At 44.0% G+C, this 24,898-nt stretch overlaps 3 protein-coding genes and 1 long non-coding RNA gene across 15 annotated transcripts in view; 2 read left to right on the forward strand and 2 right to left on the reverse strand.

Annotated features, from left to right (window-relative positions):
- Positions 1 to 13,806, reverse strand: part of LOC148050425 (uncharacterized) — a 30,067-nt gene extending 16,261 nt beyond the window's left edge. For 8 of the 10 annotated variants that reach the window (XR_015701111.1, XR_015701112.1, XR_015701109.1 and 5 more), the window contains exons 1-4: positions 13,557 to 13,806; positions 10,670 to 10,769; positions 6,872 to 6,997; positions 4,936 to 4,988 (exon numbers count right to left, since the gene is read on the reverse strand). This is a non-coding gene — a long non-coding RNA (uncharacterized LOC148050425). The remainder of the gene's footprint in view (positions 1 to 4,935; positions 4,989 to 6,871; positions 6,998 to 10,669; positions 10,770 to 13,556) is intronic. The other 2 variants (XR_015701104.1, XR_015701107.1) reach the window with 2 other exon arrangements.
- On the forward strand, positions 1,930 to 12,166 carry ALDOB (aldolase, fructose-bisphosphate B). The gene is made up of 9 exons (XM_009473184.2): positions 1,930 to 2,088; positions 8,610 to 8,731; positions 9,000 to 9,211; positions 9,741 to 9,795; positions 9,951 to 10,111; positions 10,332 to 10,415; positions 10,901 to 11,075; positions 11,231 to 11,430; positions 11,656 to 12,166. The coding sequence occupies exons 2-9, from the start codon at positions 8,620 to 8,622 to the stop codon at positions 11,749 to 11,751; spliced, it is 1,095 nt and encodes a 364-aa protein (XP_009471459.2). The 5' UTR covers positions 1,930 to 2,088; positions 8,610 to 8,619; the 3' UTR covers positions 11,752 to 12,166.
- Positions 13,807 to 15,272, forward strand: MRPL50 (mitochondrial ribosomal protein L50). The gene is made up of 2 exons (XM_087742638.1): positions 13,807 to 13,960; positions 14,752 to 15,272. Exons 1-2 carry the CDS (start codon positions 13,875 to 13,877, stop codon positions 15,140 to 15,142), a joined length of 477 nt encoding a protein of 158 aa, XP_087598764.1. The 5' UTR covers positions 13,807 to 13,874; the 3' UTR covers positions 15,143 to 15,272.
- Positions 15,273 to 19,973: 4,701 nt separating this feature from the next.
- Positions 19,974 to 24,898, reverse strand: part of PLPPR1 (phospholipid phosphatase related 1) — a 136,735-nt gene continuing 131,810 nt past the window's right edge. For all 3 annotated transcript variants that reach the window (XM_087741865.1, XM_087741863.1, XM_087741864.1), the window contains 2 exons: positions 23,142 to 23,273; positions 19,974 to 21,212 (listed from right to left, as the gene is read on the reverse strand). In XM_087741865.1, the coding sequence (XP_087597991.1) occupies positions 21,180 to 21,212; positions 23,142 to 23,273 (165 nt within the window). In that variant the 3' untranslated portion in view covers positions 19,974 to 21,179. The remainder of the gene's footprint in view (positions 21,213 to 23,141; positions 23,274 to 24,898) is intronic.

A 24,898-nucleotide genomic window follows, 5' to 3' on the forward strand; every position in this document is an offset into this window, starting at 1 on the left:
ACTGAACTTTACAGTGACATTATCTAGCATAATTGCTCATTCCATATTCTTGCTTGAAAAGGCCTCCATCCCTAAATTAAGTGAAAAAGTTAACTGTCTTGTCCATTAACTTTTTTTTCTCCTCAACCCTCAGAATCTCTGCTAGGGCCTGTAATCCTAGTGCTTGAAGTGCTGGATATTGGCTCAGAAGGACTAGAAAGGCACATACTAGCCATTACCCACCTGGAAATACATATATATACTTCTGAAAGAGTTAAGAATGCAAGGTGGGCTGCAGGGGATTATCTAAAGTGGTTTCTAAATGTCAGACACTATTTTTTTCAAGGAGACTCCCCCAGTTTTTCTCTAATAGCCTGTCAGGCCATATCACAGATGACACTCGGAAAGAAACACTTCCAAATACTTTCCTACTTGTGACAGCTTCTAACCAAACCAGGAATGACAGGAGTCAAACTCTGATTTTCTCTGTGGCCCTGAAGAAGACTATCAGTATGACACCTTCATCGTCTCAAGACCATTTCATTAAAAATATTTTTAATCCATACTAGATGCCTCTGTTTGTGGTGGAGAAACTTTAATACACCATGGGCTTCATCTTTCTGCTGGGATGGGAGAAATGGAATGTAAAGCAAACACTGTAAAGCAGGGGAGGCCTTATGTCCATGTTATGTGCCACAGCATTCTTCAGCACAAGGTATGGATCAGGAAGGAGAACATTAAAGAAAACGAAACAACACAAGCACAAGGCCTTCAATTGGACTGTATCCTCAGCTTTTTCAGAGGTTTCTCTGCTGACTGTCACAGAGTGCTACTGCTGGCAGCATGTAAGCTGTTAAGATTTCCCACAGGCGCTGACCTTGGCATGCAGCTCTAGAAGAGACAGGCTCAAGGAGGAAGTGCCCTAATGAAGACAGTGTTGCTCAGTGAGAGGAGAAGTCAGATGTCTCACCATGTCCATGTAAAGGCTAAAGGTGTCACTACATAAGCCAAACAAATGGAGAAACTACGTCATTCTTCAGGTAAACACTGGGTCTTTGTGGTAAAGACATGCTAATGTCCAAGGTCGCAGAGTGTGTTGTTGCTGAGGGTATAATGTTTGCCTAACAGTCCCTGTGCTGTACTTACCTCCAGGAGTACTGACCTGCAGTATGGGGGGTGGGGGAAATCAAGTCTATCTGCCTGGATTTGGTGAATAGCTGTAGTGTGATTTCATATAAACTTGAATGCTGATATAGCATTTATAGAGCATTAGCATTTTTCACAGAAAAAATTTGCTAAGCAACTGAGAAGTTTGTATGCCATTGTAATATAGGTAGGTGTTTCAATGGGATTTTGGTGGAAAATTTGGCTTGCACCTCAGTGTGGGCCTATTTCTCCTGATAACCATCATTCTCACACATACACCGTGTTAAAGGAAATCAGAACTTGCAGTTTCATTAACCCTGATACTGTAGCATCACATTTTGCTTTTCCATATACAAATTGGAAAAGAAAAAGTTTCTGCGCTAAATTTTCAAGTGGGGGAAAATCAGTGTAACACTTAGGAAGCCACTGAAATGATAGTAACTCATGTCAATTCAGGACCTGTTGCACAGGTTCTGCATTTTGTTTTCTACTCTTCCTTCCTGCACTGTGTAGGTTCCTAAGTATAAGCTTCCAGAAGATCTAACCCTAAATGGAAAGTTATGCCCAAGATCCTTGTAAACAATTTCCATGGTTCCTCTTGTAGTTCTTTTCAGTCTGTTTCAGAAAGAGAAGGAATAATTTGAGACAACTGGAAAACTTCTCAGTTGCGCCACATCATGAATGGCCTTATATATACAGGGGAGGGGAAAAGGGAGGAACACTAGGAGTGAGACTAGGTGCCATTGGTTGTGCGTGGTTGTGGTCTGACAGCCAATGACCGACCTCGAGCAATGACACCTCCCCAGCCAGCCTCAGGAGGAGGGAGAATGAAGGAGTGAAGGGAAAAAAAAAAAAACCACTGTCAAGAATTTTATAAAAGTTAGTGATTAGAAGGACCGGGTCTCTTTGCCTGCAGCCACCTCACCAGAAGCTTGTAGCAGCAGAGGCACTGCCCACAAACAAGTAAGTATAATAATTTCATTTCTAAACTGTAAAGGTGGTATGTATATCAGCAGCTGAGACACAATGTGTTTATCTAAAGTGGGCTTGGGAAGTTGTTTTTGGTTTTGTTTTTATTTTTTTGTTCCAGGAACAGCTTGCAAGAAATAACCACTCAGCCATTCTGCAGTGATCTTCCAATGTGACCCATTTGCTGCTAACACTGGCTTTCTAGCTTAGCTTAGTCACTCAGAACTCCTGGAGTAAGTGAATCCCTAGCCTAAGGGAACTAGAGCAATAACGTACCTGCATTGCTTTCTACTGCTTTGTTTTGTATGTGTTTGTTTATGCTGTGGAGTATATAAATTTATGTTCTGCAAGGAGAAGAGAGAATGACTGGAGAATGCAGCTGGTCCTGACAAACATCAATGCTGACAGAAGTGTAATTATGTGTGTTCATTGCGTAGCTTCTTCTGAAGTATTAGTGCAGTAGCGTGGATAAGATTCTTCGGCAGGGGGATGTAAGGTAGGAAACTAAAGTGCAGGAAACTAAAAATTGCTATTGCATAGGCTGTAATCTTTCAAGCTGTGAACAGCCAGCTTCAGGAAATTGCTCAACAAACTCAAATCCTCACTGAGTCTGTAATCCTCCATCACTTTCTCAACTATTCCATGTGCCTGGCACCCAAAACTATTTAGCCCACCTGAAACCCTCACCACCGCTTCCCCCAGCCGCCCGTGCTGGCATTACAGGACTTGAATTCTTGTGCAAGTCTGACAGCATTTTTTTACCTTCTCTGAGAAGAGCCCAGCCCTGAGAGAGAAGCAGCTTCACCCTAATGACCACGCGTACGTCCAAGAAACCAGTTTCTCGCCAACTCAGCCATCTCTAGCCATCATGAGTGCTCTGCACTGACTGCAGAGGCCAGGTCCCTGAGTACACAACCTCCTTTCATACTTGCTAGAGAGATGAAATAGGGGCACATTTGCTTAGGGCTTGAGTATAGCTCTGAGGCTAACATGGGAATCAGGACAGGGAACTGCAGTCTCACATACTCCCCTCCACTTGAGACAGGATGTTGAAGCAAGGTCCCTAGACAGAGCATGAAGATGGAAAAAACTTTGTTCTCACCCTCGTAAGAGAGAGCAAAAACCAACCAGGCCATTTACCATCATATATGCCCCAAAGGACCTATCAAGATGGTGAAATTAGTATGTCAATCAAAAATATCTGCTGCTTTTTCTAGGTGACAGAAGTCTGAGTATCTCTTTTTGTCCCATACCCTTGACTCACTTTTTAAACACAGAAATGAAACATTTTGCTATACTAAAACCTTCACTCCTCTGCAAAGATAAAGGGAGAAACATCTCAGAGCTCCTTCACACATACAGAAGGCACCACTCCCACCAACTTCCTAAAGCAAGTACTCACACAGAGTTACAGGATAATTCAGGCTGAAAGGGACATGAGGAGGTCTGTACTGCAACCTCCTGCTCAAAGCAGCGTTAGACACAAGGTCAGACCAGGCTGCTCATGGCTTTATCTGGGTGAGTCTTGACAGCCTCCAAGGATGGAGACACCACAGCCTCTCTGTCAACCTGCTCCACTGCTTGGCTGTCCCAATAGTGAAAAAAAATTCCTCATATCCAGTCGGAATCTCTCTAGTTTCAGCTTATGCCTGTTGTCTCTCACTCTCCCGTCACATGCTGCCGTGAAGAGCCTGCCTCTGCCTCCTCAATTACCACTCTATAGGTATCGGGGGTTGCTGAGAGATGCCCCTGAAGCCATCTCTGTGCGAGGCTGAACTAGACCCAGCCCTGCAGCCTTCTCCTCGCTGAGCAAGTGCTTCAGCCCCCGACCTTCTCAGTGGCATCTGCTGAACTCACTCCAGTTTGTCAATGTCTTTCCTGTACTGCAGGGGCCCAACACTGGATGCAGTACCCAGATGTGATCTAAAGAGTGCTGAGCAGAGGGGGATAATCCCTGTCCTTTCCTGGCTCTCTGGGCCGGACCCCTGCTCACATAGGATGCTGCTGGCCCTCGTTGCTGGCCCCTGCTCAGCTTGCTGCCTGACAGGGCCCTGAGCCTTCTCCAAAGAGCTGTTTCCCCATCCCACTAGCCCTGGCAGGATCACTGCCAGGGCTCTGCTCCCCAGGCAATGGCTGCGTATTTGTCCTGGCTGAACTTCATGGTGCTCCTGTTGGTGTCTTCGCATCCCCTGTCCAGGCTTCTCTGGAAGTCTGCCCAGCAATGAAGCATATCAACTAGTCCTGCCAGCTTGGTGTCATCTGCAGGCTAGGTAAGAATGTGCTCCGTCAGCAGGACGGGGCCAGGCTTGCCCAGCCGTTCATACCTATCAGTTTGCCCAATGTCCAAGTAACCAGACTTACTCAGAAATAGCCTTTTAGTGGAGCTCCATAGAGAAGTGAGGCCAATAAACAGATTTATACACTGTAATGAGAATATAAGGTGCATAATTATGTGTCATTATGTGTCTGTCTCTCCTAAGCATGATAGTGTAAATGAGAAGTAAATCCAGTTAGGTTAACTCTGTGCCTACATGTGATGGGCTACATTTTTCAATACTTTTCACTCTCCCTATCAACTGTATCTATCTATTTATATATGCAACATTTGCTTCTTCAAACCTGCTCTTCGGAAGCAGAACCTCTTGTGTGCACAGTACAACAACATGCACATGTGGTTTGTATTGCCGTCAGAGATGATGTTGAAGGGTTGTGTTTACTAGTAACTGAGCAGGAAAAGCTACATGCATGAGACACAAACTGTATTTTGAGAGTTTGGTCCTGCACTTTTGGAACCAATTTTATAAAAGAAGGCAATGAAGAGACCCAAGAGAAAAAACTTACAGATTCTAATCCAATCTTTTCCCATCTGCAAACCAGGACTCAGGTGAGATTTTCTGTAAGATTAGAAAATGCCAGTCACTTGAGGTGGTTGGAAAGAAAAGATGCCAATGAAGTATTAATGTTTCTAAGATGACCTGAAGTGGAATGCAACAGTTTGTTCCTTCTGTTGTTTGTCTTGCCTCTGCCCTTTGGTTCTCACTATTAATATTAACAGGATGCAGTGCTTGTGCTGATATCCATGAAGATATTTCCCCTGCAGTCCTCCATTGTGGTAGCTGAGAAAAACTTGAGACGTCATCAGTACAATATTTACTTTTACAACTGTGCTGTCCCCTTTCCCCTCACCCCCATCTCCTGCTGGTCACAGACTGGGGGCTGAACAAAGAACTTTCTTTGCTTAAGGAGCTGATGAAGCCCAACAAACACTCAAGGTAGCCATAAAGCTGGGGGGTTTGTGCATTCTGTGCAGTTCTATTATTTTGGGTTTTCTTCCACTTTTTAAAAATGTTATGTAAGCAGTTACTACAAAGAGAATACATTGTATTCTTACAATGTCAAATCAATGTGAAATCACTTGCGCTTGTGACACTATGATACTAGCTGTCAGCCTAAAATGGGTAAATAAAAATAAAACCTCTTGAAAAACTTTAGTAGTGGGACAACTCTTAGATACTGTTACTGAGAACATGGTTCCTTCGAGCTTTTTCCTGCCTGGAACAGTTGGCAAATTAAACAAATAAAGCAGAATAACAAGGCAAATAGGCTTCGTTCTTGGAAGAATGAAATGAGCTGTGCAGCTTTGGCAGCCCGGGTACAACCGTTTTTTCTCAAGACCTGTAAGGTGAGATATCCAGCTCTTTAAAGGGGGACATTAATGTTTCTGTGGATGTGGTGGGAGCTTACGCTTTACAAGGCAGCTGTATGAAGTGTTACTAAAGTGTAAGACTTCTCCACTCCCCTTTAAATGCTCAGAGGAGTACCTTGCAGCAGAGACACTCTTTCTGAATCCAACGGGGAAGAGCCTCAGAGATTATGCTCCTCATGAAAGAATCACAGAAAAATAAAGTCTTGAATCAAGGTTCCTTGAACATTCAGGACCTTAGAGCTATCATTAGCTTTACAACTGCTCTTTTGCACTCATTTCTTTACCATTTCAGTTAGAAACACCGTGTATTTTATTTGTCCTTGTAGCTCAGCAGGGTAGCTGGGAACCACTCACCATGGCCTTACAGATAATTTCGGGGAGCCTTTTGGCAAATCTCCACCTACTCCTTCACACTTAGTGAGATACTTGCATGGAAACTGGAACTAATCTGCTGTCTTCCATCTCATTATTGTGGAACTACACTGTATTGTTTCAGTCTCTCAGAGTACTCACTTAGACCAGCATTGTGCACTGAAAACTCGTATTTCCATGTTTTGGCAATTTGCTTTGCAGGCTGGTTTTGAGTGATAACTGTCTCTTTGTTATCTTTATGCAAACACCAGAAACAAGCAAGATACAACAGACATTAGTCTCATTGCTTACTGCATTGCTGGAGAGAAAGAATACCCATAATAGCATAACTAGAGTGACTGATGATCTTGTAATTCAGGTAGCTGGATTAAAGATTATCTGGATACGCCTACTCGTGCTGTAGCATACCTCGAAACTGCAACTCTGAAATCCCATTACTGATTTAGCAATTCATTAGCTTTGACCTTGGACAAGATCATATTCTTGCCAGATCACAATTTTCCAGTCTTTTCCACAGACTGTGAACTAGTCATCATTTTGCATAGCAATTTATTTAACAGTGCTATGGTTTTGACTGAAGTGGTTACAACACAAACTATTATTACAGTAATCATAATAACAAGCCAGTTTCCTACTTCTAAGAGATATATCAGACACAGAAAGCTGGTGAGGGATAAGGAGGGTTACAGGTGAACTTACTTATCTATGCAGCATAAACCACAGCTCTTCAAGTTCTTTTATGTGGGCCAAACACGATAACCTCTGGGAGTGATGGAGTTGTGGTCACCACTGTAGAAGGATGCTTCCCAGAGCTCTGGCCACAGCCTGGCATACAGAGAGAGGAGTTCAGCAAAGCCTGCTTTTGCAGGACCACAGCAAGGCATTTCAACGCTTGGCAAAGGAGGGAACCCTGCCACATTTGATGCAGTCTTCATCATGCACTCCTTCAAATTCCCTCTAAACCTAGAATGACTCACTGTTGATAAGTTGTGCAGGACAAATTCTAATCTCAAACAACTCACAAAAACATAAAGCAGACATCTGGACACTGCATCTGACTTGTCTGTACTGGTAGACAACACCATTTGAATCTTGCACAATAACATCACTGATACCAAAGTACCTTCAACTATAAATCAGAGACATGGATTTATAGCTGTCACAGTACTGCGTTGGCATTGTTGCCAGAAAATTTAGGCACTATTTGGCACGGTGCACAGAACTCCGGTATCCTATCAATCATGACTCGTAGCCAGACCCCTGATTCCTTCTCCCCATTATACCCTTCAGCAGGGAGGGCAAGACAAGGATTCCCTGGCAAGATAGTATCTGTGTGAAGGGAAAGAGGATGGAGGACTTGGCTGCGTACATGCTTATATGGGGAGACGTATTTGCTGGCCATCTCTGGCACACAGTGAAATGGGAAATGGCATGTTCTCACTCCCCTCTAAGGCTGAGTTTGGGAATAGAAAATGCAGGCACTGCCAAGAGGCCTTCCTCTCTGGAGGAAAACTTGTTATTGGAGATCTTTTGTGTTGTTTTTAATGATGCATGTCACGGATTTACCACTCGCTGATAAAAACATGGGTGTTGCTTTAGCTATAGCATATGATAAACAGAGGGAAGAGAGTCTTTATGTCTCAGGCTCACAGGCTTATACACATGGGGAAGTAACTTGGACTATTCAGATGATCTGAGAAACTGTAATTTAATGCCATATAATCAAAACTTTAATAAGATAAAGCACTTTGGCATAACACAACAGAACCTGGATTTCAGGTGCTGGTTAGCTGCAGCTGGTAAGACTCTGCCACAGCTGAAAAGATAGAAACAGGTGGTGAATCCTTCTAAACCCTCAGGTCTTACATAGAGTAAGCAATGCGCTGTGGTTCTGAAAGCAGCCATGGGGAGGAGAGAATTACAAAGCAAGGCAGGAGGGTGGGGATGGAAAGGCAACTAGACAAAGGAGCAAATACTACCAACACAGGCCAGGGAATGGGAGAGGGGCATTGTTAGGAAATGTGTAAAGCTGAGCAATGTGATAATTGGCATTCTTCTGATTGGTACCAAAAGGTCTTAAGTGCTTTGCAAATAAGTTTGCAGAGTCTGCAATTAGCATACTTGTTAGCTTGGTTCACGTTTTTATGACAGACTGACCTTCCTACAGTCTCTGAGCAAATCCATGTAAAATGCAGAGTCTTTCCCCATTTAGTTCTGGATGGATGTGTTAGGATGTGGCTCCTGAACTTCTCTCTTCTAGTTTTGCCAGACACACCAAGCCAAGAAGAACTCGAATGGATTTCTGGGCATGTGCCTATGGTAACATGGACCAGACAAGCACTGAGAGCCCTCCAACAGAAATACCCGGGTGGTGTCTCTGGTTAACAGTTCATGTATACAGTCTCCCCCGGCTTGTAACAGTAATTCTCTTCCACAGATAAGTCAACATGACCCACCAATTCCCAGCGCTGACTCCAGAGCAGAAGAAAGCTCTTTCAGACATTGCTCAGCGGATTGTGGCTTCAGGAAAGGGGATCTTAGCTGCAGATGAATCAGTGGGTGAGTTCTGTATATCAATCAATTAGCAGCACCCAAGACTTTTAAGTCATCTTTGAAATCAGTGGAGTAAATTAAAAACACTTAAAAACTGTTGACTGAGCAGGAGCAACTCAGCCAGGCAGAGCTGCATCTATAGCAACAAAAGCTGACAAACTATGGGTTGAGAAGGGAGGCTCTGAACTGAAGCCTCAGTTCATTACTACACACTGGCACCAGGAGGCCATCCAAGCCTAACACCTCTCTGTCTGACCTTTGTCCACCTCGCTAGGTACCATGGGGAATAGGCTGCAGAGGATCAATGTGGAGAACACAGAAGAGAATCGCCGGGCTTTTCGAGAGATCCTCTTCTCTTCAGATGCATCCATCAACCAGAGCATTGGGGGAGTGATCCTCTTCCACGAGACTCTCTATCAGAAAGACAGCAGTGGAAAGCCATTTCCAGCTCTCATCAAAGAAAAAGGCATTGTGGTGGGAATAAAGGTCAGTATCTGTACATGTCTGGCTGGCAGCATACTCCAAACCCGTTTTTCCAGTGAAAACTATATATGGGGCTGCACTATCCCTGTCAAACACTTTTTTTTCTTTTTTGTACTTGGTTTTAAAATCACTAGAGGATGTCTGCCACCATTCTCTGTATTGCTTTTGTGCAACTAACCACGGGCACATTTGCATTTGATGCAGGAACTTTTCATCCACCAACTCCCATCTACTCACCATTCACTGCAATTAAATCCCTCCATGCAGTAACCTAAATCCAGTCATTTCCGCACCTGACAGAGCTCTTGAGCCATTCCCTGCAGTCATCTACACATTGCCCCTTCCTATTACCCAAGTCACTCCTTTTCTTCCCCTTTGTTCCAACATTTTCCTCCTTTGCACCCTTAGGGTGTTCAGCCCCATACTTTACTCACAGTCAGCCTGCAAAGACAGACTAGCCATGAGTAAGAAGATAAGGATGAGACTGATCTCCATCTCTCTGTAACCCTTCCTGTTCTTCTGGTCTCCACAGCTGGATAAAGGCACAGCACCCCTCGCAGGAACAAATGGAGAAACCACCATCCAAGGTAAGGAGAGATTTAAGGAGCCTAAGTTATGAGTAGTGCAGCAAAAATCATGGGGTGACTCACCTGAGTCACAGCCTTGGCTGTCGTTATGGTACTTTTCAGACCTATGTCCTAGAAGAACTCCTATCAGTGAAGCACTGTTCTTTCGTCTGCAGGGCTGGATGGACTGGCTGAGCGCTGTGCCCAGTACAAGAAAGACGGTGCTGACTTTGGCAAGTGGCGTGCAGTGCTGAAGATCACCAGCACAACACCCTCTCAACTCGCCATCCAAGAGAATGCCAACACATTGGCACGCTATGCCAGCATCTGCCAGCAGGTATCTACCCTCCAGCAACCTTTCCTGAGATGCTGTTGCCCCTTTTCACTGTTCCCTGTGATAACATGCTAGGTAACTTGACAGGCAGATCTCTGTGAGGGTTTTGGGAAAGATGAGGAAGAAGAGCAGCGCAGCAAGAAGGATTACCAACAAAGTCAGGGTAGACAAGGACAGTTTTTCTTCCACACTCGCAAAACCTTCCCTGTTTTTCTTTTCTTAGCATGGTTTGGTGCCCATTGTGGAGCCAGAAATCTTGCCTGATGGAGACCATGATCTCCAGCGCTGTCAGTATGTCACAGAAAAGGTAAGAGATTCCTGGCTCTCTCCTCCCCTTCACAAATCGGTAGCTAATCTTATGCAGAGTTTGTGTTCACAGATCTCAAAGAGTTTTGACCAAAAAGGTACTTCATAACTGCATCACAAAAATTAGTTGCTCACAGTCAAATAATGAGTTAATAGCAAATGTAAGAGTAGAATCAGTGCTTTTGGATTTCTACTCAAACTGTCAATATAAGCATTCTCAATCTCAAGAAGATGGATTGGAAGCAAAACACTTACCCCTCTTTCAGTACTTCAGTTGGTAGGGTCAAATCCAGTAAATAGCAAGAGTGGTGTCCTGGTCATCTCAAAAGCAGTGGTGTCTCCAGGGCTGCCACCCCTGTGATAAATTTCATGAGAAAGCAAAGTTCAATTTGATCTTCCCACACTCTCAAGAAATAAGCTGTCTTTCCACAGCAGGTTGAGGTGAAGATTTGAGCAGAGGTCTGTATTCAGTCCTTCTGTTTGCAGGTTCTGGCTGCTGTCTACAAGGCCTTGAATGATCATCATGTGTACCTGGAAGGGACACTGCTGAAACCCAACATGGTGACGGCTGGGCATTCCTGCCCCAAGAAGTACACCCCTCAGGATGTAGCCATAGCAACTGTCACTACCCTTCTCCGCACCGTCCCTGCTGCTGTTCCTGGTGATTTCCGATTCATTCCTATGTATTCATTCACACTGTCACTCCTCCTGACATTGCTCCTACATCTGACACGCTTGCTCCTCTGGCATGTGAAGGTCAGGGATTGCGGTGGCTAGAGCACTCTGTTTCTAAGCCTTGAAACCTCTTTCTTGCAGGAATCTGCTTCCTGTCTGGAGGCCAGAGTGAAGAGGAGGCTTCTGTCAACCTGAACGCCATGAATCAGTGCCCTCTGCCTAAGCCTTGGAAACTGACGTTTTCATACGGGAGAGCCCTGCAAGCCTCTGCCCTGGCAGCATGGGTGGGCAAAAGCGAGAACAAGAAGGCTGCACAGGAGGCCTTCCGCAAGCGGGCACAGGTACGAGGCTTTCCCGCAGCACAGAGGGGAGCTGCGCACCATGAAGGGACATATGTTGTCACCTTCCTAAGGCTCCTGTTGTTCCCACCCCTCCTGGTGCTTCACGTTCACCAGGGATGTTACTCTGTGATTTCTGCCTTGCTTGCTTTCTCCTGGTGCCTTTCTACATATGTCTTTCTTACTCCAAGCTCACTGGTTTCCCCTTCCTTTTTGTTTCTTTTTCAGATTAATGGTTTGGCTTGCAGAGGACAGTATGTCGTGTCTGGGAAGACTGACACAGCTGCCATGCAGTCACTTTTCACTGCCAGCTACACCTACTGAAAGTGCAGGAACCTTCCTTCGTCCTGTCCCTCTTCACAAGGTGGAAGATGTTCAGAAATGAAAGAAAACCAAAGAAATTTAATTTCCCTTACCCTGAACAAAACTGGAGATAAAATGGATTAGCTTCCTCTCCACCCTTCTCTCCCACGATTTACCAAGGGAATATTCTTGTTTCATCTGCCCATTCCAAGGAAGGGGAATTGTTTCCATATAACAAACAACAGCTGCCAATGAATCACGAACCCACTCTCCCTCTGGTTTAAACTTAGTCCCCATAATAGTAGGCAGATTTAGTAGTTCCCTAGCAATTCAAATACATACCCTTGCCCATTACCACATTTTGCAGCCAAAATCCTGAATTACAAAACCTGACTGTGCCTTCAATCATGGGAATAAAACAGTAATTGAAAACTAATCTCTATCTCACAATTCTTTATTCTGTATAAACTTTACAGTCTCTTTCACACATCTGTCATTTTCAGTAGCCTATGCAAAGATTAAGTCACAAAGCGTTACTGCTGGTGAGCTTGGGAAACCCTGAGGAGACCAAAGGGAAATAATCCAATAGCGATACAGCTGGGGACATTAGTCCTGCTGACTGAAGTCTGACAGACACTGAGAAAACTTGAGAGACATGTATGGTGAGCAGTGCGCTGGAGTCAGGCCACAGATTAATAACACTACCTTCAGAAGCCTCTCATGTCTCTGGAGAATCATGGTTGTTGTGATGAGGCTGCTCTACACCGAGTTAGGGTTGCACAGGTTGAATTAGTGCTGTGCAAAGACTGTTTTTCCAAAGCACTTTTATGGTGGCATTTTGCACAATAATTAACATAAAACATGCAGGGAGGCATCTTGGCCCACAGTTTGACCTTTGGTATGTTGCTATGTACCTGTTAGAGGTGTGAGCTTTGTTAGCTAAAGCACAATTAGGCAGTTGTTACGAAAAAAGGCATAAATGGCAGAAATAGCAGATCTAAGGTTATACAAGAACATTCGCCTGGCAACACACTACACCAATGAATTATCGACACCTTGGAGCAGCCCACCAACCAGCAAAGACCACGCAACCCAGAAGACACCCCCCCCTCGTCCCTCCAGGGCCACCTAGGACCAAGCCTGCGCAGCTGGAGCCAGCCCACTCTGCAGGCTGCTCCTGCCAGAAGGAAAGGGAAAACAGGGAAAAGCACTGCCCTGTCACCTCCTCGTGTTCTTTGCATTAGTAACCACTCTTTCACACAGGCAATAAATAGCCAAACTCCTTCACATGGATCCAGTAGTTGCATAATTAATGCATCCATTTAATCTGTCCTGACCTCAACCATGAACAAAGAGCAAGTGACTTGCAGGTCCTGTAGGTCTCCATGCACCTGAGTTCAAATAAACCTCTGCTCCTGATGAGAAGCATCCTAGTGTTCTACGTAGATTGCTTCTCTTAAAATTGAGAGTGGAAAAAATGTTCCTCCCAAACTGGCAAAAGAAACCATCTCACACTTTATAAAACTAAAGCTGTAGCATTGCTAAATAATTCGTGCTCCTTTGCTGGACACCTGTCACACATGCTGTGGCTGATGCAGCTGGCGGCTGTGCCCAGGCTCCTTATGTTTCTCTTTGACAGGGGTGTTTGTGACCAGCACAAGCAGGCGTCTGCTGAATGTACTACCATGAATCAAAGCAAGGCTGTGTATAGACGAAACGTTATTTCTCACGTTTAAAAATGAACATCCTTTTAAAAATTAGGAAAAGTGATATTCTCATATAATTGAGTGCCCGGATCAGACATGCCGCCTACAGAATAAACTCACTGTGAAAACGGCCTGGCTGACAGCACCGGCAACCGTCACACCCCGCAGAGGGGATGAGAACCTCCAGAGGCAGAGTCTTCGACTGGCAGAAATACACAGCGATCGCTGAAGTCACAGCGGGTGACGTCTGCCCTTACCTTATGTTGCTTTAGGATTAGGATTTAGGACGGAGGGGACGGTTGGGGGGCGACCGTTAAGGGCCGGCGCGCCCTCCGCCCTGCGCGCGGCAGGACTACGGTTCCCGTGAGGCAGTGCGGGTGGGGCGGAAGTACGTCACTCCCCGCCGGCGGGCGGGAAGAGGCTTGGCGTCCCCTGAGGATGGCGGCGGTCGCCGCGCTGCGGGTGGCGGGCCGGCGGCTGGGCGTCGGCGCTCCGGCGGGCAGGGCGTTTTGGGGCGGCCTGAGGTAACGGCGGGGAGTGGCTCGGGGGGCGGCTCCCCGGGGCGGGCAGGCCGTCCTCAGCGCTCGGTTTTCGTGCACCGGCCGAGAGCGTGTTGGGTCGCAGGCCTCGTGGCGTCCCTGCCGAGGGTGCGCTGCTAGCAGGCGGGTGTGACGGTGCAGAGTTATGTTTTTCAATGCTCTTAACTGCTTTGGACAGGGAACTTGCTGGGTGTGGAAAAAGAGATGTTTCAGCGCAGTACTACAATGCGAATGAAAAATAGGCGTTTCCGTTTAACTTTTCAGGTGAAACCATGCTTATAGTATTCGCTAGATTGTGGCATATGAGCAAATCAAATAACTTGGGGTAGGCTTCAATTTTCTAGTTAAATCTAGTGGTCGTATTTTTTTTTTGTCTGTGGGCACTAATTTTTTCTGTGGGCCCTATTTTTTTCTATAGCAGTAGTTATTTTCTGTTGTCCTTTTTTTCACAGCAGATTAGAAAATGGAGCTGTAACTGGGAAAACAAGTCATTAATCTGGTTAAAATTCTGTTTACACTCAGACCAATAAAATAAGCTAGGCGGGTGATTGCTGTGTAGAGACAACCTATGTGGTGAGCAGCATTTGGGGAAACCCAAAGGCCTAGCCTGTGTGCTTTTGTTCTTGCATGCATAATGAACCTGTTGTGTTCATGGGATGTGTAAACTCTCTACAGGCTAAGCCGAGTCTGATATTAAAAGACTATGAAGAGAAATATGCTCTGACTAAGTCTTAAGTAGCCCAGAGACTGAAAATACTTCTTTCTCATGTCAACAGGAAGGAGGAAAAAGAAGTAGAAGCAGACAAAATAATTCATCAAGAGAAAAGTGAACCCAGCCTGATCTGCCCCCCACCACGCAGCAGAAACTACCTTCCTCCAGAGGATATACGGAGCTCCGTTGAGTCTCACGTCAAGGAGATTTTTGGACCCTCACTTCCTGATAATTGGCAGCAGACACCACTCAAAGAAAACAGGTTGAAGTATCGCCTTCTGGCTCAGCTGGCAGCAGAGCTTGGTCATGCTGTCCCCAACTCACAGCTTCACCTGATGTGCAGTGCTGAGGATGTCTTGAATTTCTATAGCACTCCTGTGAAGGATGTGTCCAAGTTTAATGAACTGTGTGCTGCAGAGCTACCCCCAAACCTGAAGATTATCTGGGAGCAGTGAGTCACACCACGAAGCTTCACTTTGCTTTGCTTGTGTTCCTGAGGCACGACTGCAGCACAGAAGCAGAGCCCTTTCATTGTGGTAGCAACCAGATATATAAATATCACTAATAAAAGTTCATTTAGTTGTCCTCAGGTTTCATTGTTTCTGTTTTATTATATACAGAAAAAAGAACAGAAATTCTTCCTGTGAAACAGTGACACACTGTGATCAATAGTAACAGTACTAATGCATGCTTTCTGGCCTTTACTGTGCTGCCCAACAGTTACAGGGTCCAGTGGGGATAAATGGGGGGGACCAACTCCGCGGTTTCTTCCCTGAACTTCATAAATTTCTTGTCTTCCGTTCTGAACTGTGTAATGGGCTTTTGCGAGTGCAGTTTGGCTATGTCAGGAGCCCTGTTCAGCTTCGCCACCAAAACTAGGTGGGCCAGCAAACTCTTGGGGAAGGAGGGGGGAAGTAAGCCAGCATCTTTTTTTTTTTTTTTTTTTTTTTCCCTTGAGATTGAAAAGACCCTGTCAGCAGTAAGGTTTTTAAAAGCCATCACAGGTGCCATCTTAAAATAAAACCACTTGTTCTACTCAAAACTGCTACATGAAGACGGTGGCAAGTGGAATTCAGAAATCTCTTAAATGAGTAATGGTGAACTCTCCAACAGCCCTATAGAAACAGCTGCCATCAAGGCAGCTTGTAGAATTCTTCCATGTCTGCTGGAAGACCCCATTTTTATATTTTTAAGTTCTATTGCTCCATCTAATAGCTATTGTTTAGTTTTTCTAATATATGTTGGCTATGATAGTTCTTCTGTAGCTATGGAAAAACATGTAATAGCTATATGTTAGTTGTTCTTCCTGTGTAACTGATGATGGTTTTCTTTTAATCAAAGGAGGCAAGCAGTGAAGTCAGAAGGACAGAAAAATAAATGCAACAGTCTGAGAAATGCGTGGTACTTTGTGAGTGTTTTCTACAAAACAGGTTGTTTGCACTGAGGTTAGATTCTGTATGTGTGGTTGTGGTTTAACCCCAGCTGGCAGCTAAGCCCCACACAGCCACACGCTCTCCCCCCTGCCCAGTGGGATGGGGTACAGAATTGAAGAGTAAAAGTGGGAAAACTCCTGGGTTGAGATAAAGACAGTTCAATGGGTAAAGCAGGAGCCACACGTGCAAGCAAAGCAAAGCAAGGAATTCCTTCACTGCTTCCCATCGGTGGGCAGGTGTTCAGTCATCCCCAGGAAAGCAGGGCTCCATCACGTGTGACAGTTACTTGGGAAGACAAACGCCATCACTGTGAACGTCCCCCTCTTCCTTCTTCTTCCCCCAGCTTTAGATGCTGAGCATGACGTCATATGGTGTGGGATATCCCTTTGGTCAGTTGGGGTCAGCTGTCCTGGCTGTGCCCCCTCCCAGCTTCTTGTGCAGCCCCAGCCTCCTCGCTGGTGGGGTGGGGTGAGAAGCAGAAAAGGCCTTGACTCTGTGCAAGCACTGCTCAGCAGTAACTAAAACATCCTTGTGTTATCAACACTGTTTCCAGCAGAAACCCAAAACAGCCCCATACTAGCTACTTTGGAGAAAATTAACTTTATCCCAGCCAAAACCAGCACAGTGATATTTCTGGGAATGAATGACCCAGAAATACCCTGGTTATACCACTTGCTCCCCTGAACCCTAGCTCCCCTGCTTGCTTTCAGCGTGCAAGTACCTGAAGCACACTTAGGAACTGCTGCTTTTGCGTGTTGCAGTGCTCAGTTTCTTTATTCAGCAAACTTCTCAAGTGCTACTTTCTTCTCATAGCTCTGAAGAAATTTAAGAAACCTATTCTTCTTTTAAGTCCTGGGGAATTACAGAATAGCGTAAGTGTATTACTACATGTTCCATCGCGTGGTGAATGTGTGGGAACTGGGGATGTTTCACTGGTCACTGTGGAAAGCTGGCTGTTCACAGATCCTTTCCCGGTAACTTATCACAAAAACACAGTGTGATAAATAGCTAAATCTGTGTCATCTTGTCTGCTTCTGTTTTGGAGCAATGAATTGGAAGTATTTTTTTCATGAAATTATGTCTTCCCATCAAATGAGAGATACTTAAGCCTCCTTGTTTCCTCTTACTCAGTACTCATTATCTAAACAACACTTTCAGTGGTAGTTGCACTTTCTGCTCTGTCTCTCCCAGTGTGTAATCTTCAGAGCTTATGTAATGTGATCAGAAGAGACAGTGAAAAATAGAAGACTGAGAAGTAGGAGGACAGGCAAGAAAGGAGCAGGACAACAGCCTCGTCTCATGTTTTGCTGTGTCTGAGTTGAGTCAAATTGCCATTTCCCTAATCTCAAATACTTTAGTCCCTCTGAGGTGCAAACCTCACGCTTCCACCAGCACACCTGCGCAAGAAGCTGCAGGGACTAAAGTACAAAGGAAGAAGATCAGATACAGGCGTCTGAGATGCAAAACTTCTAACTGCTTGCAACAAGCTGAAAAAGCAGAAGTCAGAAGTGAGATCGAAGTCTTGCATGGAACACCTGTGCCATGGAAGGGCTAAGACTTCTAGGTGCGTAAAAGCTCTTTTTAATCCTTGGGCTTTCAAAAGTACCTAATTTCTGTTGAATTCAAGTATAAACAAATAAATAAATAATTCAAAGCACGGCCTGTACATTTTCAGGAAGCCTGATCTTCATTTGTTTTAGGCAGAACCAGTGGAGAAGTTCAAAAGAAAGTGTAAAGAAGCCAGGTTAGGAGGGTATTTCTTAACAGAGAGACTGGATGCCATACTAGGTGGACCGGTGTCTCCATGAATGAGAGAAAGCTGCAGCGCGCTATGAAGAGGCTCCTTCACGTGTACAATTAGCTGAGGGAGGCTCTCCTACACAACCACCTCTGCCAGCTTGTGGGGACATCAGCAAAGTTTGCCCATTCAAGTTTGGGGGAGGATGAACATTTTATTTCTAATGCTGGCCCCTGGTTTTGATGAGATGTGCCAATTTTCCCTCCATACAGGTACTCGATTAAGGCAGGGGCAGATGCTTTTCCTGATCCCAAGAGTCATGTTCCAGAGCCTTCGCACAGCCAAGAGGCACAATCCGCACACTGGGAGGAGCAAGAACAACAGCTCTGCAGGGGTACCCACTTCCCTGTCAGATGGGAGTTAACTGGGGGGCAGAGAGAGGCCACAGCCATCCAGTTGGGTGTGGCCCACTGCTGCGAGCTGTATTGCATAGACCAGGTTCATACCTGAAGCGCATGAAACTGCACACAGCCCAAGGGCCACACATCCATCTTAAGAGATGATCCAGCTCCATGATGAAAAGCTAGCCACTGCAACATGTTTATTTTACACAGTGGGTCATATGACTGGACTACAGAAGCCACGGTTAGCTGCCTGAGCTCACTGTACACATGTGCCTCAGAACTAAAAAAAAAAAAAAAATCCAAAAGCTACCTAAAGACTGATTTTTCACTGGGTCACAGATTCCAGGAGGTGGACACACATTGTTCCTGAAGGGAAAGGTACCTGGGAAAAGCAAATGTGCTGTTAGGTTTAGACTTCCTGTGCAGAGGGTTATCCGTCAACTGGAAATGGCCGAGGGTACTATAAAATGGTAGCAAACACATAGAGCTAGTCAAAAGGAAGTGCAGTGAATGTGTGTGATAAGTCTAGCTTCATCTAACCACTCATTCAGAACTTAGGCACATGCAAACAAGCATGCACACCCCTGTGGATATGCATCTACCTGCAGACCTTTCCTGGGTGTAGGCATCCCTATGCACCATGTCAGAGAAGAGAGGAGGGCTCACTTGCTTATTTCAAAGTGGAGAGAGGTGCCTCTCACTGTGCTGCACTAACTGGAAGGATAACTGGAAGGATAAAGCAGTCCTTTGGGAAGTGGAAAACTGAGATTCAAATCCTTCTTCCACCTGGAGGATGGGTAAGAAACTCAAAACCACATCTTCCACATTCAGAAAGACTGGCTGCACCATCATGCTAGAGGATAATCAGAGGGTGACAACATCACTACCAATTCTGTGGAAGATATTGACCATGAACACAAGATTCACGCTGTGGTAACAGGACACTTGGGAGGAACACAACCTCGGGGTTCACAGCTGCAAAATCTAGGCTACAGAATATAAAGTTTTTATCTTACAGTTCAACCCCCTGCTAACCCTTTGCAGTATGAGTGGACTTGGGTGCTGCTGCCTGGATGCACCTTGAATGGAGTATTCATTGCTGATTAGCTTTCCTAACATGTCATTATTCTCCTAACACAGCAGAACAAGGACCAGTTCCACAGCCAAATTTATTCAGCAGAAATTTTCCTTGGCAATTTGCATCAAAGTTGTAGTGAGGGACCCAGAACACTATCAATGGTTCCTCATGGTCACAGAAAGCCTGCATGGCCCAAGCCTGATCCTTCTGTTCCTAAGACTGAAACAGATGCCAGTAGAGTCAGAATAAAATACCAACCTGGAAAAAACACCGCAAGACCAGACAGAAATAGACATCCCAAATTTTCTTTGTGTCATGGGCAAATGACAAAGACCAGGCTACATGTTTTGTTTTTTTGATAATTTTTTTTTGCATCTGTTTTGGAAAAAATATACAAAAAAAGCCAAGAAGAACCAACATGGAAATGTGAGGTAAACATTCCAGTAAAAGTACAGACAGAGGCTCCATTCTTTAAAGGAGACACACAGCAGTTATCACCATGCTAGAAGAATGAGATGCAGGAAAATCCTAGAAACAGTGAAAAGTCATGTAATGAAGCCTTTGCCCCAGTTCTACCCATTGTAAATGGGCTCTTTTTTGTTCTCCCCCTCCCGCCCCCCACACTTAATTGTCTTTTTTTTCCTTAAACAAAGTTGTTAAATTGTAAAATAGCAGTTTTGATATAAATTCTGTATGGCAGAATTTTAAAAAAATGCAGACTGCTACTACAGACTGTGTCAGGTTTGTTTTTTTGTTGTTGTTTTTTTTTTTTTTTCACTTGCCAAAGCCCCTCAGTGAAAACTACACACTTGGGGCAAAATTGACTTCTTGGTTATGCCAATCCGAATGCCAAGTAATGCCACTCCACTGGAGAAGGGGTGTCACTTTTCCTTTGCACCAGTGTTACTAGTTACCCCACAAATCTATGATGAAGTTATGAAACACTTAAAGCGCAGCCTTAGCTCCACAGTGGTGGCTGTATATCCCCATAGTCAATTCCTGAAGCCAGGTTTCACTGGGAGCTTTAGCTGGGCCTCAGGGAGGAACAGAGATCTAGGGAGATGATATAGTCAGCTCACATGCTATCAGCTACTACAATAAATTTTCATGTCCAGTCTGTCTATATTGCAGACTGATTATGTTGTTTTAGTTATTCTTCAATAACTAGCACAATCACCCACACCAGAACAATCAGGCTTTGATTCAGTAAGATGCTTAAGGACATACTTCAAGTCTGCCAAGTAGTTTGGAAACTGGATGGCTAACTGAAGTCCATAACAATAAGGAATGCTTAAGTAGCTCACTGAATCAAGGATGGATGTTTATTACTTGTTGATAGTATCACTCGGGTTAGATTCCTGATCACCATTATTTTAATCTGAGTTAAATATCTGTAATTACTTCAGATCTATGCTGAGCTTACTCAGATCAGAATCTGACCCGCTGGTAGAAGCACTTCTTATGGTAAGAAAAGGTAAAAGTGAATTTTTTTTTTTCAAGATATATAAATTCAAAAATGAAAAAAAAATTGTGTACAAATATCACATAACAACATCAACAATTCCATAGATGTAGTTCCTCAGTGCACACTTCAAACAAGAAAAGGTTTTTTTTGTTCTTTTTCCATTTTGCTTTTAAATTCTGGCATAATAATATTAAAGCTGACAAAAAATCAGGGCAAGCTACATCACTTCCTCATACAAAAAAAGTACAAAACATTAGCCTCTAACTAGACATAACATAATACTGGTCATCACAGTTAGACATTTAGTAACTGTGTGTCTTGAAGTACTGTACTGGAGGGTAATAAAAAATAGCTTCTGTTGCCAGTCTTCCATCTCAGGTTACTTCAGTCATAGAGGCAGAGTGATTCTGCAAAGAGGAAAAGGCAAACACATGAACATTTGTATACATTTTGGCATTTACATATCCTAGTGTGTAAAATGAATGAGAAACACCTTCACTAATAAAATCTGTTGCCCAGCCAATGTAGAGCTTTAAAATGAAGAGATGAGTGCAAATGTGACTTCCGTCTATCCTGAGCTCGTGGTGGGAAACACTGAACTCAAGCCCTGCTTCTGAGCTATGAACACTCACTAACGGGCTTGAAAAACAAGGTGCCACTTTTTCAAGAGAGACTTTCAAACTGGACTGGATCCTGTCCAGAAAGACATGTCAGAACAAGGTCGAGCACTTCATACAGTCACATAACTAATACAGTTTGGTCTGTCCTCAGTCATGAACAGCCTAAAAGACCATGGTTTAACTTCATGTGATGTGTGCATGTAGATCCTAGACAGTTGGATACTAGGGAACATATAGAGCTTAAAACCATACAGAGGTGGGGTCATTATGACAAAACACATGCAGCCACAGATATATAGCAACACAGAAATCCTCTTTAGGTGGAAACAGTGTTGATTGAACCTTCTTGGAAGCCAGTGTCCAGGACTTCAGTGGCAATACTGAGTTGTCCTTGGATCATGCTGCATCAAACAGTAATGAGCTCCCAAGGACTTGTTTATAATGGCTTCAGAGTAGGACCACTTTTTTCCCAGTCTACTCCTGCATGGTAGATATATGGTCATTTAGACACTTACACCCTGAATCAGAGAAAATTATGTTGTTTATTATAGTGGACATCAACAACTAAGGCCTAGTCCCTACCTGCACTTCACAGTCCAGAAGCTATAAATAGCTGACTAGACAAAATTTTTCTCACAGTCTATGAATATTTTCACCTGTTCAGCCCTTTTGTCATACATGGTGCAATAAGGATATGTAAGTAGCACTTAGTTTCTGGACTGCAAGTCCACCAAGAGAAGAGCTAATGCACACAGTTCTGCAGATTTAGTTGAAAGTCTTCCAGCAAATCATTGTCTAATCAAAATTGATTTTTCAATAAAGCACAATATTTCCATTAGTTAGAAACAGTGTCTTTTCAATTTTTTTAATTCCTATTTTTAGTTTATTTGTCAAAGTATTTAACAAAAGTCACTATTGATCTTGCCACACACCATGTACACAGGAATGACAGGCCATCTAATACAGGAAGTACAATTTAAAGAACAAATAAATTACACCAGGGCATTTCAGATAACTATAAACTACAGTTCCTCCTTGTTTGCAGAAATTCTTGGCAGGTGGCATTTGCTTGTCTGTTTTGAAAGGACAGGGTATGATTCAGATACGCCAAGACAAGCCATTTGAAGTTAGTAGTTTAACAAAAACACCATCAATTATGATGCTCCTGCTAGCCTATTTTTTTGCAAACTTGAAATAATGCTATTAACTTATTTTCTGATGACTTAGAGATAGAAAACCATATATGATTTTGTCTCCTTATAGCAGATACTGTACAGTAGTAAAAATAAAAAACTAATATCTATAATGTTTTTCTGGACAGCATAGTTTATCCTCAGGATTATGAATGTTAGAGTAAATCCTTAAGACATCCCAAAAGCATTCTGAAGTGTAATTAGACAGAATTATCTTTACTTTTCTCTCGGTTTTCTACTTTTCTAAGCAAAAGTTTTTTATCACAAACGACATGCAGAGGCATGTGAAATCCTACTGCTTTAGCTTTGGATGTGCACAGGGGCAGAAGATCTACAGTATTTGGTAGTTTAAGGGATAAATGCCTTAAAACAAACTCTCCTCTGATGCAAATTCACTCTGCTCAATGAGCTTAATGTTAGGAATAAAACCAGCTCGCTGTGTAGTTATGCATACAACTAGTTTTTACTCTGCCATAACAGAAAATGTGCTTGGTGATGGTCTGGGTGAGAGAATTTACAGTACCTGTGCACTCAATGTCTCCAGAGGACTTTCCACTCTTGGAAAAGCCATTAGCGGCATTCCTCGTGGGTCTTCAGGCTTCGGTTTAGAAGGAGCTCCATGAGTGCCTTTAAAGTTATGGACAACACATATCCCCTGTGTAATGCAGAAGAAAAAAGTGAGGTCAGCATGTTCTGTCCCCAGCAAAAAAACTCACAGGAATTACCATCAGGGGTCTCACAACTGCCAGTTTTTGTGAAGAACTTAGCCTGGGTTTTGGTTGAAGGCATCATCTCTCTCAGCCTTGGGCTACAGTGTGTTTACTGATATAGTTGGGCATGGTAGACTACCTTGGTAAATGGGTTCATCTGGCCTGTAATCTGAGGTGATGAACCATTCTCAGCCTTTTTATGTTTTATACAACAGAGATTCCCATGTCTGCTTTATGATCACAGAACCATGGCCAAATATTCCCTTCAGACTCTGACCATCATTTCCAAACAGTGAAAACAGTTCACTGGATGGCTGAATCTACCTCACATCTGGAGGACATCAAGCTCATTTGATACCATTCCTGCATACTTGCAGCACAACTGCTGTAGTGTTTATCCTACAAGCCCTTCCCTTGTGCATGACCAGACTTACTGCATCCACACAGTGATGGTAAAAAGAGCACACATGGCAGGCTGGGGCTTGGGAACACAATGGAAAAAAAGACATACAGGAAAAAAAGACATACAGGAGCTGACACATCTGCTGTCAGAGTGATTCCTACAGCTAGCTCCTTGCTGGCTCTTCTTCGCTGCTCTTTAGACCTGAGCAAGGAGCAGGCTGCAGCCTGAGTGAGTCTTGTGCCAGCAGCAGGAATCTCACAGCACCCTTTCCCTCCAAGCTCCGGGGAGAGCCCTTCCACCACTCTGCAATTGGGCTTGTGACACTAGCAGGGTGGAAGAACATCTGCAGGGCCAAAATGTGGCTAGGAGCCAGCTGTCACTGCTACAAACAAGTACTGGGAGCACATAGATCGTCCCGACCAGATATATGGGGTGACTGCCTCTTATATTGCATGGGCTAGATTTAAACTGCCTTTCCCAGTGGGAATCAGACAACTACTTACATTAGAGCCAAGGAGATTCAGGTCAGAGGTTGTGGACATCTTTTTATTTAAAGGGAACAGAAATAAATGATAAGTGAAGCTTTGGGTGTTTTGTTTTGTTTTTTAAGTACAGAATAGAAAAAAAAGCCGTGACAAGACAATCTAGATTTAAGGGATCTTTTTGAAATCTAATCCCTCCTGATTATAGGGATAAAGTGTCTGTTGCTATGCAGTGGAGAGCGTTGAAGCATATTTTGGTTAAATGGAACCAGGCACATTTCTTGGTAATAGTGAGAATCACCTTGACTGCTGTGTGGGTAAATCCTCAGCAAGAAATCTGTCACCAAAGAAAACACTTGAACCACACAGCCAACAGGGGAGCAAGTAATATTTGAAGTCTAGAGAGATGCTGTTCCTAGATTCTGTGGGAAGGCTTTTGATACATTTTAATACATTTGGTTATCCTATGAGATGGTGAACAATTTCAGCTCAACTCCAAATGCTGCAAAGGGAGGTAGTTTTGTCTCCCAGGGAGTTTGTCCTGACCTTCCTTTCTATTGCACTTCTTTCATGGTCTGAAATAAAATGGAGAACGAGGACCACTGCTTAGAGCCCCAGACAACACCCTGTATCCTACATTTTTGCCAGATATCAGGCAGACAGTGGGGTATTGCAACACAGGGGT

The sequence above is a fragment of the Nipponia nippon genome, unplaced genomic scaffold (assembly GCF_047370975.1).
Source record: "Nipponia nippon isolate SJK-2023a ecotype South Korea unplaced genomic scaffold, ASM4737097v1 scaffold_8, whole genome shotgun sequence".
NCBI classification, from domain to species: domain Eukaryota; kingdom Metazoa; phylum Chordata; class Aves; order Pelecaniformes; family Threskiornithidae; genus Nipponia; species Nipponia nippon.